The sequence below is a fragment of the Electrophorus electricus genome, chromosome 17 (assembly GCF_041902795.1).
Source record: "Electrophorus electricus isolate QZ-2024a chromosome 17, ASM4190279v1, whole genome shotgun sequence".
NCBI classification, from domain to species: Eukaryota; Metazoa; Chordata; class Actinopteri; order Gymnotiformes; family Gymnotidae; genus Electrophorus; species Electrophorus electricus.
The window spans coordinates 6,267,997-6,287,720 of record NC_137513.1 but is presented as its reverse complement, the minus strand read 5'-3'; the positions used below and the strand labels follow the sequence as shown (position 1 = coordinate 6,287,720).

General features: G+C 38.0%; 2 protein-coding genes across 3 annotated transcripts; both read right to left on the bottom strand.

Annotated features, from left to right (window-relative positions):
- Positions 1-2,299: 2,299 nt before the first annotated feature.
- LOC118242586 (cytochrome P450 2M1-like) lies at positions 2,300-4,833 on the bottom strand. The gene is made up of 4 exons (XM_035534433.2): positions 4,801-4,833; positions 4,426-4,613; positions 4,155-4,296; positions 2,300-3,336 (listed from the first exon to the last, which is right to left on the bottom strand). The coding sequence occupies exons 1-4, from the start codon at positions 4,823-4,825 to the stop codon at positions 3,152-3,154; spliced, it is 540 nt and encodes a 179-aa protein (XP_035390326.1). The 5' UTR covers positions 4,826-4,833; the 3' UTR covers positions 2,300-3,151.
- Positions 4,834-8,519: 3,686 nt separating this feature from the next.
- On the bottom strand, positions 8,520-19,073 carry LOC113591827 (cytochrome P450 2M1-like). Of its 2 annotated transcripts, none has more exons than XM_035534432.2 (9): positions 18,761-19,073; positions 15,418-15,580; positions 15,079-15,228; positions 13,020-13,180; positions 11,578-11,757; positions 10,957-11,098; positions 10,559-10,746; positions 10,277-10,418; positions 8,520-9,540 (listed from the first exon to the last, which is right to left on the bottom strand). In XM_035534432.2, the coding sequence occupies exons 1-9, from the start codon at positions 18,956-18,958 to the stop codon at positions 9,356-9,358; spliced, it is 1,509 nt and encodes a 502-aa protein (XP_035390325.1). In that variant the 5' UTR covers positions 18,959-19,073; the 3' UTR covers positions 8,520-9,355. The 2 variants fall into 2 exon arrangements, with proteins under 2 accessions (XP_035390325.1, XP_081555992.1); XM_081699866.1 differs by lacking the exon at positions 18,761-19,073 and adding an exon at positions 18,342-18,674.
- Between the last annotated feature and the right edge of the window lie 651 nt (positions 19,074-19,724).

Here is a 19,724-nt window from a genome sequence, read left to right as displayed (position 1 = left end):
TTGCTAAATCTAGTTAGCTCGTTAATCTATCTTCTCATGTACCAACATAATGTTGACATGTGTTTACGCAGAGTATGCGGAATTATTTACAGTGAAGAAAACTGGGAGAACTTGAATGGTTTGGTCGATTGCAACACAGCTAACGAGACAAAAGATGTGCATGCAGTGTTAAAAAACAAACACTAGTTTATGCGTTGGTATTGGAGATGGCACCGATCCGAAAAAATGCTGGATCAGTTATCGGTGGAAACCAATCCGATACCATTACAAATGCAGCCTGGAAATAGCTCAGCATGTGCTAACACAGTGTATCTGATAACTGCCAGGTTAGTTTTAGCATGTCCCGTGATAACACCTGAGCTAATCTGAGCACAGTGTATACATCATTGTAGCGTTTAACTATAGGTTTCTTCACATTAACAATTAAAAACTTCAGTATTCAAATGCATATATGTCGTGAGCCCAGTAAACACAGTGAACACTCAGATGAAGCTTTCAAATCTGAAGTTTTAAAAACATATCCATATCCAACTGTCACAATAATCCATCCAGTGCTCCCTGAAGATGATCCTAAAGTTTTGTTTGAACTACCTGAGGATTTGTCTGAAGTTCTGAAGGATAAGCTTGGCCTTCTTTTTCTGAAAAGTCAGAGTTGTTTCAATGTGCTAAACAAATGCATTTATGAAACTAGGTGAACCCCAGTTTATATCCTGCTGTGCATCTGATCCAGTTTTAAGAGAACTTTCAGGAGTCACAACTGTGATTTAAATTAGGGCCTTTTTATAGATTTCATGAAAAGTCTGTGTGAATCACACTCTCTAAATTCAAGAAAGATGGGCCTTTACTCTATCACATAAAAGTAGAATATATGGAGGCACATTTTTTCTGTTGTTGAACCTATAGAGTATATTCTGGACAAGAAAGAAAACCGAACATTCCAGTATGTGCCGATATTACAGTCCTTGTGAAATGGTACTGAAGAATGTTCAAGAAAAGTTAACAGTTGCTGAAAGGATATCTAGTTCTTAATACCAGATGGAGCTCATGATGGAGCTCACAAAAAAAATGTTTTATAAATTTTTCACTGTGTATGAAGAGAGCTTATTCTGTGCATTGATGACTGAGGTGTGCATTCTGCTGGGAATATAATTCAAGATATTATTTGTTTGTTTTTATACTTATGTTTATTTTATTTGTATTTGTTATATATATATATATAAACAAATACACACACACATACACAACACATGGATACATAAACAGTCATTCTAAATCTTAGTGCAGAAGAATAACCAGATATTTATTCATCTGTACAAGTGGAATCTGATTCCAGGATATCTTCCATAATATCTCAGGACACAGTTCTGCTGTCTTCCTCCATTGAAGATCCAATATCATGCCATTCTCAGCCATGGCCAACAAAGTTTGAAATATCCACCTTCTCTTTTGATGTGGTGCTTGTGGCAGGAAAAAAAAAAGCCTACAAAAAGGATAGAACCCTCTTGAACAATCCCAGTGCTAAGCCACATCCTTGAGCAGCAAGAGGAAACAATATGTTTCTGACAAAGCTCGCTCCATGAGGACAGATATGCTAGACATAAAAGTGCACTTGTTTCAGCACGAATGATTATATCAGGCAGACAATTCCAGAAAAAAACTAGGCTTATCGGCATTTCTCTGGTGTGGTTATTCTCTACACACTTAAACACTAATTTGCTATACTTATCCACAGAAGGCTTTCTTAAACATTAAAAATATAATGCAAATGTAAATACAATATCATAAGCAACTGTGAATACAAAAGTATTAAATGTGAGAGCAATATTGTTTCTTTTGTCCATGATTTAACACCCTTATGGAAAGCAGTAATGTTTGGGATTGCATTTTCAACTCAGTTGGCAAACAATTCCAAAGTGTTGCTACTTTAACAGAGAATGCTAATTGTCCAAATGGTTTTGTGCAAACAAAACATACACACAGGACACTAACTGCAAAAGTAGCAGGTATTTCATGTTGAAAAACGAACAGAAATGGAAATCTCTCCCAAGGAACAACCAGAAAATAAAAATAAAGGAGCAACAATCCCCCTACAGAATATTCAGGAAGACACAGGACAGTTTCCTAGGAGACAAATTACCATGCTTGACAAAGAGAATCCTTTCTGAAGCTGTTATATAAGGGTGCCATCTGGTGGTGGTACACCAGCACTATAAGCCATGCTTTACACTTTCTCCCAGACTTCTGTTATTTTGTACTCCTAATACAGAGCAAATGGAGACATTCAGGCAGACTTTAATAGTTTAAGTTTATATAACAAGTTTTAATGATAGTAGTAGCACTTATTGCAATCACATTGTCATTTTATATTCTTCCTTTATCGGAGTTAAGTAATGAACGTTTTGCTCAGCTGAATTTTGTGCAAATACATTGGAAACAGTTAATGCATCTGTTAGAACAAAGTAGCTGAATATGAAACAATGTCATTTGCACAAGTATAAATTTATAATCATCAGTGTGAACTTGTTGAGGATATGATCAAATTAGACTTAGTCTGTTTTAGAAATGCATAATTAAGATGCCAGGCCAGTGTTATATTTGAATTTTTAATATTCAAATAATTTGAACTATTATTCCAATTGTTGGATCTCAGCTCATAGGTTTTCGGGTGAGGGAAATTGTGTTGGGTGCAAGAGAAATGATTCTTGTTTTTTACTAAGCACATGATCATAAAAGGCTTTTGTAACAGATATTAGGGCTTAATGAGGGCTTACAATGATAATTGAGCTTTAGCACACTGTAGCAACTGACTACAGTTCTGAGACACAAAACAATAACATGCTTTCCTGTTTTATATGTGTATATAGCAGTATGGAACACATCAGGGCTATAAATCTAGTGTTTGGACAAAATGTGCATACACAATTGAAATCCAGTAACAAGGTGAACCAGGCCACTTCAGTGTGCAGATTTTCAGATCAGATCAATAAGGCCAAGATCCATACATAACATGTACATACCTGAGAGTTAATGAGCCCAGGCATGATACACCTGATACAAATTCATAATATGAATACACCTGCTCTCATTTGAAACAAAATTGTAACCGCAGACCTAGCATGTAGCTACTGTTACTGGTGTAATTGAGTGCTGTCTATGCCCTGCGCACAGCAAAGCATTCATAGGAGAGGGGAACACGGCCAAAGCTGCAGATGAGGGGAGTGGTCTCGAGCTCCTCAGGCGCCTGGGTGGCCTTGAAGGTGAAGTGCTGGAGGAGAGAGGTGAAGAAGATGAAGAGCTCCACCCGGGCTAGAGCTTCACCCAGACAGGCCCGCTTGCCTGTGAAGCACACACACACAATTTTAACATGCATTTGTTTATTAGATGCACACTTTAACACGGGTTTATATGCATAAAGATGAACGAGGTGCAGGTGTGGTTAGAAACAAGACATTCCTCCCACTGCACGTGACGGGCCGTACCACTCGCAGGAGGCGAGCATTCCGTGACATTGGCTTTACAGTGAATGAACCAACCACTTTGCTGGTGTCAAATTAAATGAGGTACATTTAAGTCTATTGTATTTAATAGTTGTATTTAATATTGTATTCAATTTAATACTTTACATAATATAACTCTAAACATTATTTAGTGATCTGGAGTGTGGAATGGAACAAATGCAATTTCTATTGCTAGTGAATATGTGTTTAAACAAACTAGTCTTGAACTAGGCAGCAGAATGATGTGGCTTTACAGTCACCAAATTCACTCATATTTTGGAATGATTTAATGAGGTTCTATCTTCCCCCAGAATACTGTAGCTCAAGTTTTACACAGAATAATACATCTCTAGGAGGTCTTGATCTACACATTTGTGTTGTTCAAACTATCAGGTCTTTCATATGTTGGTCGGGTATGTTGGAGCAGAGAAAAAGAAACAAAAAAGTTTTGTCTATGTAAGGATTGACAGTAATTTTTAGATCACAAGCTTCGTGAATAATCCCTTTAACAGGTCAAAACTTAAAGGTAAACATTATGACATACCTATGACATGTACTGGAAATGGAAGAAAGTAAATGTGGACGCATTGTTTATAAATGTACACACTCATATGTAATGAGTTGAGTCAGTGATACACTACCTAACATTAAGCTTACCCATTCCAAACACAACAAATGCATCATTCTTCTTGAATTGTCCCTCTTCATCAAGGAAGTTGTTTGGGTCAAAATGGTCTGGGTTCTTCCATAGCTTAGGGTCAGAGAGTACAGAGGATAGCAATGGAAGAATAATTGTTCCCTGCAGAAACAACACAGTATTCTCAGCAATTAAAATGCGTAAAGTTTACCATCCAAGTAATTTACAATTTTTTTCTTTTTATGGAGCATGCAGCTAAAGTTCTGAATGCTACATAAAAAACACAAATACCTTGGGGATGAGATAGTTGTTAAACTCAGTGTCATGGAGCATTTTGTGTGGAACCGCAGTAGGTGTGAGGTCCATGCTACGCTGGATCTCATGGATAACTGCATCTGTATATGGCAAGTTCTGTCTGTCATCCAGGGAAGGCCACCGGTCTGGCCCCACCACCACATCAATCTCCTTCTGAACCCGGGCTACAGAGCATGTTACAGAGAAAATCAACAGTTTCTCTCTGCATGTTGTAAGCCATGGCATATATATTTGATCATAGGCCCAAAAATGTGATTTGCAACACACGTAAAGTAGGTTAAGTCTTTTGTTGGTACATAGCTTCAATGTGATTGGTGAGACATGAAAGTTTGAAGTGATCTGATTTGTCACCTTGGACATCTGGATACTTCATCATGAGCAGCAGCGATTACAAGCAGACATGGCACTTTTAAGGCATGATTAACATTACTGTTGATTATTACAATGATTAATCACTGTACACTTCATAATTCTGTACACACTGTTGTTGTTGTATAAATTACTGTCTTTATGACGTGTTACAGTTTAAATCTTTCACTCCCGCCACCTGTCAGGCATTGCATTGCACGTCTGTGAGGTGCTGAGGATTTGGAAGGAAAAAGGCACTGGCCTTTGCAGACCCCAGGCAACTGGTGAGATTCTAATTCAGTTGTCAAAAGTAAGATGTTTAACTTTCAAAGATGATTTGTTTGGAATTTGTGTTTTGCTGGCACCTGAATTAGAGATAGCCACAAAACAGTGGAGAGAAGGGATGATATGCAGCAAAGGGCCCAAGCCAGAATTGAACCTTGGCTTCTGCAGTAACATGTGGTACATGTTCTACCAGCTGAACCCTTTGGGAGGCCCAGCTGTTTGTTTTTGATTATGAATTTGGCGATTTGATTGTTATTTACAACCCATGAATTTAATGAGTTAGAATGAAAGAGTAATGATAATCATATTGTATCCTTCGTTAGTGGATATAGCCATATTGATAATTGCATATCAACACTAGTTTTCATATATAAGGACATACATGGCTTACATTTTTCATATTATGCACAATTGCTTCTGGTGTTATGCACTGTTAACATGTCTTCAGATCTACAGACAGCACAAAGTGAAAGACACTTATTTTAGTCTAAGTGCATGAAACCTATAAGGGTTCATTTTTCTATTTTAGGATTAGAAATGGAAAATGCGTTAATGAAAAGGTACACGGAGCATACATTGATCATTTAGATGTGTTGATTTGATTTTATGATTAGCTGGTGAAGCTGTCAAATGAAGCATTTTCTCCTTTAAAATGCTTACCTCAAAAAGAAATTGTGCCATCCATGTAGCTTGCATAATCCCCACTTTAGTGGAAACTTAGCATACAGAAATGTCACCATTTGACATGGGGTCAGACGTTCACGTTTCGTTAGCATTGGAGAGTCTCTCTCTAGCTCATCTCCCTCTCTCCGCTTTAAATTAGCTGTCACAGTAGGTTGGCAATCCAACTGGAGGGACATGCCCACTCATTCACACACATACATTCACTGCACCTGCCCCAGTCCCAGGCTTCTGACCATTAGCATGTACACAACAGAGGAGGATGAACCCCTGTTATGGCCCCATTTCCTACACCCTGTGTGAGCTCGAATTCTAGGACTAAAAATGGCACAACATAAAAAGTTTTTTAAAAAGAGACCCACACTATACAGGGTTTTCAGTGATGTATTTTTAGTTTTCTTTTTATACAAAAACATTTTATATATATATATATATATATATATATATATAAACCAAATCTAAACAGGAGTGTCTTCAGGGTGAGCTTTACACCAACATAAACAAAAATATACTAAAGTCAACTCAACCACTAACTTCCTTAAAACAAAAGAAAATTAAATACATTAATCTTACCTCATCTCCTTATCACAAAAACAGAAAGTACAACAAGGCTAAAAGAACATGGCGCCCACCCCTTCAACTCCAAACAAAAAGAAAAAAATCAGTACTCAATGTTTCTGGCAATCAAACTTATGAGCCTGGTACAAACACAGAGCTGCGTCTAGCATGGCACACACAATAACTACTGACTAAGACACCACAGGGCACCAACACATTAGCGACACAGGTATTTAATTGATTATCCCACTGACCAATCAGGTCGTCCGTGTTGTAATAATGAGTCATCTCTGCAGCTCACTGGTTTTCTTATAGTGCATCCTCATGTGGATAACTTGGAAAACATATCTTAAAACACCACAGCATGAAGAACTAACTCGTAAACTCTCAAGGACATAACCATTCAAGGTTTCCTCCTCATGTTCTAGGGAGTTTTTCCTTGCCACTGTTACCCTTGGCTTGCTCACTGGAGGCTTGGACTCAGATATTTGTAAAGCTGCTTTGTGACAACTGTTGTAAAAAAAGAGCTATAAAAATACATTTGATTTTGACACATGTGATGGAAAATATTATTTGATCATGTATTATCATATGATTCATATGTAATGATTCATATATAATCATGTTAATCCTTTCCATCATATAATCCTATATGAATGGTTTAGTCTGCAAACTTTGTCTCTGTATATTGTGTGAACAAATGACTGTGGGAATGTTGCTTTATGACCTGCATGGGTCGTAAAGAGGGATTAGGCTTTTGTTTTCTTGCAAATGGTGTCTGTCCTTTGAAGGGTCCTGGCATATGCAGGAATGTTAATCACCAAATGGAGCAGGGAGTGCGTAAACAAGACCACAGAGCACCCCCTCCCTGGGGAGGGGGTTGAAGTTTAGATATAAGGAGCAGAGTCAGTCTACCCCTTTAGAGCTTTCACTTTCGAGCATTAGCTCTCACACAGCTGTGTTTTGTGTGTCCTATTTTCTTTATTAAATTACTCTCTTAATCACGTCTGACTTGCTGTTTGTTCAAAATTCCACCACACACACCTGTTCCATGTTTCTCCCTATATAAGGCCACAGGTTCCTACCATGGGCAAAGCACATTGCTAGTCTTCACAGAGCTGTGTACACCTCTTTATTACATTGTTTCTTTTGTTTTTGTACTGCTGCTTTGACTGTTCATTTTGTTTGCACTTGGGTTGAGGTGCTTTGGAAAATATTCTTTTTAATCTTCTCCCACCTCTCACTCCCTCTGTGCTGCCATTGTCATATTAGCAAGTTTCCATGTATTCTGAAGTCAATTTAAAGTAAGTGTAACAGTTGTGAGCTATAGGTGAAGCACTCACCTGTTACATGGTGCATATCTTCTTGCTACTTACAGCAGTGTTTCACAGGCTTTAGGCTGAACATTTTTTTACAATTTTATAAGGCCACACTTTTGGGAGTTCTTGTATGAAAATAGCATAGTATTATTCATTATTATGCATGCAAAGTTGCATAATTTTCACTTTTGGAGGTTTTGGAAAAGCATGCGCAAGCAGATGAGATTGGGATAATGGGCATGAATGAGAGCCGTCCTTCAATCTGGCTCGGTGCAAGAATCAAACCAGGGACCTTCACTGTAACTGCAGTGGTAGCTCAGTGGTTAAGGTATTTGACTTGTAATCAGATGGTTGCTGGTTCAAACTCCATCACTGTTGGGCTCCTGAGCAAGGCCCTTAACCCTCAATTGGTCAAGTTGTACTCAGTCATAATTGTAAGTTGCTTTGGATAAAAGCATCAGCTAAGTGCTGTAAATGATGAATGGTTGGGGGGGGAGGGAAAGCATACTCATTGGACACTAACAGGAAGAGGCTTCCCCACAGACAGTAAGAAACAGAAAGGAGACTCACAACCCAGAAACAACCAGAAAATAAAAACAAGGGATCAACAATCCACCCACCGAATAGTCAGGAAAAAAACAGGAGAGTTTGCAAGTAGACACAAATCAATGCTTGACAAGGAACCAATAGTGAAGCTGTTATACAAGTGTGCAACCACCTGTGGGTGATTGCAATAATGAGAACTTGTGTTGATTATTGTGCAGCGCAGGGCCTCCATCTGGTGGTATATCAGCACTGCAAACCACACATTAGACTTTCTCCCACCCTTCTGCTATTTTGTAGTTCCATTCCAGAGCAAGTGGAGAAATTCAGGCTAGGTTTATAAATAGTTCATATAACAAGTTTTAATGATGGTTGTAGCAGTTATTGCAATTGTTTTGCTCAGCTGAATTTTGTGCAAATACATTTAAAACTATTAGTACAGCTGTTAAAACATCTGACCATTTAAAGTAGCTGAATAGGGATGAATGCCATTTGCACAAGTATACATTTCTAATCAGCAGTGCAAACTTGTTAAGGATATAATACTAAAATTAGACTTGTCTGTTTTAGACATGCATAACTAAGATGACAGGCCAGGGTTACACTTGAATTTTCAATTAAGTTTCAAATAATTAGAACTATTGGATTGGATCTCCGCTGATGGGTTGTTTGGTGAAGGTAATGATGTTGGGTGCAAGAGAAGTGATTCTTGTTTTTCACTAAGCACACTTCAACATGAAAGGTCCATGCAACATGGATATTAGCATCCTTAACATCTTAGTATGCTACTTTTAAATGTTTTCTTTTGGAAATAAAGTCAAGTTCAGGGTTTATTTTAGTTTTAAAAAAGTGTTCTAGTTTGTTTCGCACTGTAGCATCTACAGCACTGAAACAAAAAGAAAAAACATGATTTCCTGGATTATAAATCCAGAATGTGGACAGAATTGAGATTTAGTAACAATGTAAGCCAGGCCACTTCAGTATGTGGATTTTCAGATCAGATCAATAAGGCCAAGATCCATATGTTGCATATATTACACCTGAGAGTTGATGATCCCTGGCATGATGCATCTGCTACAAATTCATGATACAAATACATCTGGTTTCACTTGAAAGAGAAGGGTAACCACAAGCCTTGCTTGCTGATTGAGTACTATCACACCAATAACTATCTATGCCCTGCGCACAGCAAAGCATTCGTAGGAGAGGGGAAAACGGCCAAAGCTGCAGATGAGGGGAGTAGTCTCAAGATCCTCAGGAGGCAGGGTGGCCTTGAAGGTGAAGTGCTGGAGGAGAGAGGTGAAGAAGATGAAGAGCTCCACCCGGGCCAGAGCTTCACCCAGACAGGCCCGCTTGCCTGTGAAGCACGCACACGCACACACACACGCAATTGCCCACAATTTTACATACATTTGTTTATTAAATACAATTTGTTATCCAGGTAAATTTTTTCAAAAGTAGTTGCTTGGCATTTTAAATATACTGTAGTTTGTAGTTGTACTAAGTCATAATTGTACGTTGCTTTGGATAAAAGTGTCAGCTAAATACCATAAATGTAATAGTTTACATAATACACCTCCAAAAGTTGTTTAGTAATGTGGAACAGAGCAAATTGTGATTTCTGTTGCTAGTGAATATGTGTGTAATCAAATTGTCTTGAACTGGTCAGCAGAATGATGTGGTTAAACTTTGCTTTACAGTCACCAAATTCACTCATATTTTGGAATGCTTTAAAGAGGTTATATCTTCCCCCAGATTTTAAAAAACAGAATAATACATCTTTGGGAGGCCTTGATCTACACGTTTGTGTTGTTCAAACTATCAGGTATTTCATATGTTGGTCAGGTGTGTTAAAGCAGGGAAAAGAATGAAACAAAAAAGTTTAGTCTATGTAAGAACAGAAGGCAATTTTTGTATTACAAGCGTCAGTGATTTTTCCTTTAACGGATCAAAGCTTAAAAGGTAAATATCATGACTTACCAATGATATGCACTGGAAATGGAAGAGAGTGAAAGTGGAAGCATTGCTTATAAATATACACAGTCATATGTAATGAATTGAGTCAGTGATACACTACCTAGCATTAAGCTTACCCATTCCAAACACAACAAATGCATCATTCTTCTTGAATTGTCCCTTTTCATCAAGGAAGTTGTTTGGGTCAAAATGGTCTGGGTTCTTCCATATTTTAGGGTCAAAGAGCACAGAGGATAGCAATGGAAGAATAACTGTTCCCTGCAGAAACAGCACAATATTCTCAGCAAAGAAAATGTGCAAAGTTTTATATTTAAGGAACAGTTAATGACTTTGGGGTGGGGGACAATAAGCTCTGTAGCTAAAGTACTGCACACCCCATAAAAACACAGCTCACCTACCTTGGGGATGAGATAGTTGTTAAACTCAGTGTCACGGAGCATTTTGTGTGGAACAGCAGTAGGTGCGAGGTCCATGCTACGCTGGATCTCATGGATAACTGCATCTGTGTATGGCAAGTTCTGTCTGTCATCCAGGGAGGGCCACCGGTCTGGCCCCACCACCACATCAATCTCCTTCTGAACCCGGGCTACAGAGCATGTTACAGAGAACATCAACAGAATCTCTCTATATATTGTAAGCCATGGAATGCATATTTAATCACAGGCCCAAAAAAATAAGTAAGTTTCACAACAGGTTGCCATGAATTTACATAGAAATATTAAATTAATTTATGGCTTTGTTAGTGGTTCAGTGTGAATGGTGAGACATGAATGTTTGAAGTGATCTGATTATTCACCTTGGACATCTGGATGCTTCATCATGAGCAGCAGGCCCTGTCTGAGAGTACTGGAGGTGGTCTCAGTGCCAGCACTAAACAAGTTCCAGGTTGTGCTCAACATGTTGTCAAAATTAAATTCCGTTTTAGGATTGTGTTTCTCCTGCAGAAGAGCCAAACTCATAGTGATTAACTCACTGTAACTCACATTGTCCAGCAGGAGGAAAACATGACTACCTCACTCTGTACTAATGGCTTTGTTATATTTGCTGGAATTTGATTGTTTAATGAGAAAATATCTATTTGAGAAAGATTCCATGGGGATATATAGAAAAAACAAAATTTATTTTAATATTTATTAGGTATAAATCAACACAATCTGAACTGACAAATGCACAAAATTTAGTTGTGTTCCTATATTAATTACAGTATCTCAGTTTTGAAAATTTCAGTTTCATTATATCATTAATTATTCCACAATTTTATGTTCTCTGCCACAAATGAAAGACAGTCAATGCTCAATACCATGAACAAATGTAATTGTAGAATGAGTCAGTGTGGCTGCTTGGACAAACCTCATGCTAGGATAATATGCATTCCAAAACATACATACCATCTTCATAAAACTGGAGAGAATTTTACCTCTTCAATTCGTATAACACAGGCCTCTAAGAAGTCCTGCGGTGGTGAAGTAAGATCTAGTGATTTCATCCTTGCCTCTGCCTCAAGTCTTATAAAAGCGCCGACCCTTTCATGCAGTTTAAACATATCGTGGAGCCGTCCAGGGAAGAAGCCAACTAATCTAGGGAAAATGTTATAGGCCTGTAAGAGATAAAATACAGAAGTGTTAATGAAAGAAATATTGTGTGCAGATGGAGTTATCGTTTGCCTAGTCTTAACTGTGGTTTGCATTCATCTGAGCAGCTCCAGTGATGTGTCAGAATGTTTAGTTACACAAACCTCGATGACAAAGTGATTCAGGAACATGTGATCACTTCCAAATATAACAAAAAATAAAAGGCACAAGAGCGTGTAATGAATATTTAAAAACTATATTCAAGTCAACAGTGATTCTTTAGAGAGATTTTAGCCTGCTTTTAGTTCCTTGTGATTTTTAATAGGTTGGCAGAAATTAAATTTATTGTATTTCATTGAATTTTTATTGCTAGCTTTCGTTTCCAGCTTAGCAGTAAAAGTACTCCTACAGAAATACTAAACAAGATGATTCTATACACACTAAAGTATAAATGTCACGCATCCTGAGTAGACTCTGTCCACAATGAACTACATTACCCACAAGCCTCCTGTTCCATCCAACTCTCCATATTAATCTCACCTGTCTCATTTTCCTTAATGTTTCTCCCTATATATGTCCCGTTTATTCCGTTTGTCATTGCGAAGTCTCTTTTGCATGCCATAGGTCTGAGCCATTGTATTCATGTATGTTATCCTGGTTATTGTCTATTTTTGTTTGAATTCTGTGTTTACTCTATTACCTGTTCCCTACTGGATTTGTGTGCCTTCTGGCTTTATAACACAGCCTGTTTTTGACTGCATCTTTGGATTGCCCCTTTTTACCTCCTACTCCACCTGTGCCTGTGGGCCCAATCTGGCATAATCAAATAAATTACTTGAAAGCACTGAATACTCTTAAAATACAGTACACTTATCAACATATAGTAGTCCTAAGAAATTAAGTATCTGCTTACTGGTTTTTTCAGCCATCTACATGCACCTGTTTTCCAGAAAGCCCACGCTGAATACACAGTTGGGGTTTTTTGGTAAATTTCCACAACAATCGTAGTATTTAAAATACTTTGATGCTCCTAAGTAATTTCCTATATATGCTCAAAATTGGTCACTTTATTTGACAAGACCCTGGTGAATCAGGAAATGTAGCACATGACTGAAAATGAATCTCCATGTAATGGGACATGTAATGCCTTATCTTGTACTGCTAGCAAGGGCAGAACAGTAAAACCATGGTGAGATCCATCTTTTTTTAAATACCTACTCAAATTTACTTGACTCAAGTGAGCCAAAGAAAAGCAGTGTACTATGTCACTTCAGATTAGGTACTTTACCTGCCCAAGAGGACTACACAAGACACTGAAGTAAGCATCAATGGCTTCAATGATCATCTTGAACTGTGGGTCATCAGATTCAAATCTGTGGCCAAAGATAACGGAGCAAATCACGTTGCTTACTGCTTCAGTTAATGGGTCTTTGGGACTGAAAGCAGAGCCTGCAGGGAAAAAAAAGAGGACTTGTTGGAACTAGAAATTTGTTCATCATTCAACTCTACTGAATGGTAGTAGTGATACAAAAATTCACATTTTAAAAATTCTGAACATATTTGATGGAAAAATCTTGTGTTCTAATGAATATGACTGAATGACAGAAATGATTATGTAGCGTCACCTATGATAAAATGTTTCAGTGTGAGAAGGGTGTTAGATCAATAATACCATCCACTATCTAACTGTGCGGAGGTTGACACGCTGAAGGATATTTTATCAGCGTGTAAGGTTAGTCTGTCGCAGGGCCGATATACATGGAGACTCAGTTGAGTGCTTTGCTTATTAGCATGTTTATTTGATTGTAACCATCCAGAGGTTAACATGTTGCCGAGTGGTGTTAGCGATTAAGTGATTTAGCGATTAAGTTCGTGAAAGAGGGACAATGCTGTGGTTAGCAAACACAAGCTATAAATATTAGATGATGTGAAGCACGAGATTGGACATAGGTAAAAACTATTGCTTGTGGAAATGGGTAAAAATAAATAAATAAATAAATAAAAAATAAAAACTATAGGCCTCCAATCTATTGCATTAACTACAGTGAGGCCAGACATGGTTGTGTACTCAAAGTAAACCAATAGTTTATTTTATAGAGTTAACAACTCGATTTGAGGATGCAGTGAATGAAGCTTTTGAAAGGAAAAGGCTGGAATATGCAGACTTAGTGGCTGAGGCACATATAATTTTGGTGTTAGGAGATTTGTAGCAAAGTCTGCCACATCATTGCTTGTGCAGTTTGTGCAGCTGTGAACGAGTTGCTAAAAAGTAGCTGAAAGGGCTAGTCAGTGGTTGTGGATAAGGAGAGCTCAGACTACTTATGGTAGTGAACCATAAAGGAGGAGTGGCTGAGGTTGTTGTGTCACTGAATAAAGTGGGTGATCTAAATAGAACCAGTTGCATGGAGCAGGCATTCATAATGCCAGCTTCAGTCACTGGGCAGGCCAGGATGGATCTGTAGTGTTGGAGAACACTGCTGTTATAATAGGTAAAATCCATGTGGAACTGGTGGAACTGAGTATGTATCAACAGTGCCAGTGGGGCTGGATATGGCTTTAGTTGCCGAGTAGACCATCATGGATGTCATGTCTACTAATGGCATAGTGTGTAAAGATGTGTGGTTTGTTTAACAGTTTGGAGGGGGTTGAGGCTGGAACACAAGACCTCACTGTTGAGCCTTCTGGAGATGTCATGGGCTTAGTTCAGCAAAACACCAATGAAGGAAGCTGTCTACCTGATGACACCTGAGAAGTGCTCCTGATGCCCACAGGTACCTGACCTCAATGCTGTACACTGCCAGTCATTCTGTGCCTGGAGCAATAGCTCATACCTGCGTTTGGTCTATACACTGAACTTTTACTGCAGCATTGCTAGCCTTTTGTTTACAAGTTTGCTTGAGTCAAGCTGTTCTGGATGATGAAGATTTTCTCTACTTTGCCTCTCATTCCTTCCTTGCCACAAACATCAGATAATTCAATGGTCCAATGTCAACAAGTTCCTGCAAAGGTTACTTTCCAATTTCTTCCGTGACTTTGTATAACTGGGTGATATGCCATGTATTTTCTGACACTACATTCTCTCAAAACCTTACAAATTACTCCAGATCTCAACAGCTCAAGCATATGTCCTAGTTCCAAAACTGAATGTGACATTTGTACAGAAACCCAGCACTGCTGCAAGTATGGGGGCTCAATCAAGTATACTCATATGAATTACAGCAAGATAAGCCAGACATATAAATTCATATTTATTAGTCAGTGTAGTTTTAGTCACTCAACCCACACAAGACTTTGCTTGAAGCATAGCTTTCCGTTAACAATAACACAGAGTGCAACGTGTGCAATACCTCCAAATGTGCTGAATTTTTGTACTAGACAACAGGCTTCCCCCTTCACCTTGTCCTCAATGCTCCTTCGACCCATCCCAAAGTTCTTCAGGGTTGTGAGACAGAACCTGCGAAGCTGCTTGCACCTGTTCCCATTACTCACTAAAACACCTGCAAAACAGAAATCAGCCATTCTGACTTCCATGCCTGTGAATAAAACCAAACTCTATAGAACTGCCAAATATTATTCAAGTTCAATTTATAAATCAACTCGGTAAAACTTGGTAAGCACATCTATTAGTGACACAGCATGATGTTCACAGCATTGATGTTTGTCTACTCTGCATTAATAGAACTCACCATATCCATTGGTGGATTTCATTAAGAGGGGGTAGTTTAATCTGCCACTGAATTCTTCCCCCATGCCAATCATAGAGTCCTTCAGAGCTTGATATCCAGCAATCACCACAGCAGGGGTGTTGGCAAACCAGATGGTGAAGACAGGGCCATACTTTTTACTGAGCTGGTAAGTCATGCATAAATAAGGTCATTTTAAAATCTTTATTTTCTGAGTTGGTACACTTCAGTGCACTCAAAACATCTTACAATACAACATTTCTTAAGTGCACATCTCCTAAAATCCACCACAAAATGAATATTTGCTTTTGGCTAATTCGGTACAGATCATTTCATCCACTTATGTAACTATGCCAGAGGTATTCCAGCCCTGGATTTTGTAATCATTGATAGTTAATGTCAGCACATAGGTATTCAATTCCTAGACCCCAAGGATCAGTTACTACAGATTTCCCCTTCCCTTTCCCCAGATGATATGGTGGTAAACTGTTCAATCATTGCATTATCAGTTTGATTAACTATTAATGACTATTAAATCCAGCACCTAAATCTGAACTTGAGCTCCACAGTTCAATACTTTTGACCCAGTGGTGTCAAACAGCAGAGGGTTTTTCCTGCTCAAATGGCCCTAATTCAATTCATTTAGCTGCCAGGTTTAGAAGGAGTTCCCCAAGTTACCATGACTGAGATCATAATCACTACAAGGGCTAGAAACAATACCAGCTTTATCATTTCTTTCCAAATGCATGTTTTGACCAAAGAGGTGAAAGTGGTTACAGTCAAGTGTGGATTCAGTAAAGCAGAGATTCTCTTGTGCAATTCTGGTTCGATTGAATGGCAGGAAGGGAAATCATCAAGAAACCCTTTGGATGAAAGCTGCCTAAATACAGTCCCCTTTTCTCATGCCACAGTCATCTTAAATCTTTGCTCCCCTACAAAGAAAATCAGCTCAAAAACTGCCACTCTGCCCCCTCCACCCAGATCCCTGGGCACACTACTGGCCTCTCTATATCCTGCTCTTCAACCAACAATATCCCTTCTAATCAAATAACTTTTTCCTCTTTTGTTTTGGCACACATTCTGCTAAAAATAAATGCTTTACAAAGTAAATTATGAATAGTCAGCACATTAATTACTTATGCTGTTAAGCATTACATTTATACTTAAACCACTTTGTTGGCATTTTGTATTTTTGGTTTGGCTTCAGAAACATCCCATGATGTTGGAATTGTGGAATTGAATAGTGTGCCATGTTCACATATATCTAATTTTATTTTAGTCTAATTAATTTTATTCTAGTTTATTTTATAGAATTAACAATTCCATTTGAGCTTGCAGTGGATGAAGCTTTTGAAAAGAAGAGGCTGGAGTACACAGACTTGGTGAGATAATGTGAGTGGCAGACACATACAAGATCTGTGTCAAGGGATTTGTAGCAAAGTCTGCCACATCATTGCATGTGCAGTTTGGCCTTAGAGACCGTAAATTAAGAGTATTTGTGAACAAGTTATCAAAAGTAGCAGAAACATCCCATAATGTTGGAATCGTGGAATTGAATAGTGTGCCATGTTCTCACACATCTATTTTTCACCCAGAATAGCATATAATCTATGAACATTTCAGCTACTAAGGTTTCATAATTAATGACCATCCTGGAAGTACTCTACTACTATGGTATACTATTTAGCATGGAAATATGCCAGTGTGTCGTTTAAAGTGAGTATGGGGTCTACTCTAAGAAAGCAGAAACTCATCACCCACCTATGTCTTTTGCAAAACAGAAATTCCAGAGAGACAAGTCTTGGCAGGTTTCTAGCAAACACACTCAAACCCCCTAGACATCATTAGCCTGAGCCAGGACATGAAAACAACTAGACTGTCAATGCAATTAAAAATGTCAGCAGGCACTACAGTATATATTATATATAATTGGTCTTTGTGGAAGCATATGCTTTCACATTAGTATAAAATTGAAACATGGCTTAAACACCACAACTCTCTTTACGCCTCAGTTTAAAGCACAATAGTTTATTTCATTCTGATATAGCATTTTGTTATTTTACATTAGCGATCAGAGCATTCTGCTCTTCTCCACCCATTTGCTTCCAGTTTAGGTTTTCCTTTGTGTTCCTGTCAGTTTGTTTTTTCCAGTCAATCATGAATCTATATAATCCTGTCTATTGAACCAGTCTGAATGGGTACAGGGGCTCAGGTTTGTGCTGTGAGGCATATCTAATGAATCCACATCATATCTGTCCCATCTCATCTGAACTAGCTCCAAGTGCTGCTGTCACTTTCTCAGAGGGACCTCGTAACAGCAGATTCACTACCAGGTAGCTTGTACCAGGTATATGAGTTTCTTGCAATGATTCAAAGCATTGAAGTGCCACTTCAACAACAGTTGGTAAGGTTCTAGTCCTCATAAAAACCCATGGCCATGTTATCTGACCTTATTAGCACATGGTGGTGCTCCAGCATTTGCAGAAAAGTCATCAGGAAAAGGTGACCAAGTCTTGCCAGTGGCTGTATCCATAATAACCAGGCTCTACCATGGCTGCAAGATGTTGTCTGTATAATATCAGTGTTGTGCTAAAATCCATGATGAGATTCCATGCACAGGTCAGTCAGGGCCTGCCAAGAATTAATCTATATCTAGAGATGAAGGACAAGCTGTCACAGGGAGCTAAAGTTTGGGCACAATGTAAAATGGGCTGGATGGAATCTATTAAGTTTACATCATGCAATATTACTTATATAAGTACTAAATTATGCAATATACCAACTGGCTCCAAATACACCTACATTTTGCCTACTGTCCCTAGTTACTGCAATGTATAGATTTCACACACATTTTTCACCAACCCTAAACATTTTATAACATTTCATGCATCAGCCTAGTTGAAAGTACAAATAATCAGACTCATTACCTTTTAAAAGTGGAATCAAGCCCGTGGTGGATATTTGTTTGTGGGTTTTGTTTTGTTTGTTTTGTTTTTTTTTTGTTTGTTTTTTTTGTATTTTCTTCTAGTGTTTGGCAACAAGTTCAACAGATACCGTATCTGAACACTAAGTTCATTTTGGGTAAGATTTGTAGCTTTTGAATTACAGTGACAATACTTTTCAAACAATGTATTTACTTTTCAGAATATGAACTTTTATAACCAACTTAGTTCTATTCATTCTTTATCTGACAATTATTTATCCTTTTTAATTAGGGTTATTATTTAAAAAGAAAAAATCGGAAACAATAGCCAAAGTGTCTAGTACAACCTATGCTGCTGACATCTTCCAGAGTCCAGCTATCATATTTAACAGATTTAAATAATTGGTGCGATAGCTTACCAACCTCAAGGTAATATTTATACGGCTCCTTTACGTACACCTGAAAAAAATTTCCAACCACTGGCACAGGAGTGGGACCCGGAGGGAGTCTTCCATAACTACTCCGAGTTCTTTTACCGAGACACTTCCGTATTAGAAATAAAACAACAGAAGCCATAAGTACAGACAAAAGGTTTGCCTGTAAAGATACCAATGGATCCATTTTTGTAAAATCAAAAGGCAGAAAACACTAAAGTCCGAAGTAGGTTATTGTATCGTCTAAATTGCGATTCAGGAATTTATCCGCACCTAGGCTATATAACAACGCAAATGCTCCTCCAACTGGTGCGCATGTATTTATATGCTTAGGTGTAATGACGTGTAAGGGTAGAAGAAAAAAAGGTAAATAAATGAAAGATACATTTTTCTCAATGATTAACGAAAGATACGCACATAAGTAATGTATTCATCTCTAAAGGGTTTTAAATAAAACGAGTTTTGTTTCTATGCCCACAGTTTTCACCCTAATTAGTTACCTTTAATCGTTGTTTGATTACTCTCTTGTATGAGATTAGCGAGGGCATACTACATATGCAACCACAGAGACATTTACCTTATGCATTGTAATGTCCCGCCAAAGACTGTAGGCTACGGCTACTATATGCTAACGATTTATATATTCTGTTAAGTTTTGTTCCTTTGTATCTATACACTGCATGACATATATACTGACTTAGAATTGCATTGAATTATGATACATTTTAAAATAATTCGATAAATTGAGAAAATTATAATTTTCTAAAACAATTATTTGGTTGCATGTCTCATTTTGATATGAATTACATTGTCTTTGTGGTAAGGAAGTCTGTGTTTGTTGGAAGTCTATCTGAAAGTATTTTGAGAACACTTGTTCAAAAAGTGGATCAGTATAGTGACAAATATAGTGACAAACTATTTAGCACTATTCTCCTATGCAATATCTCAAACTG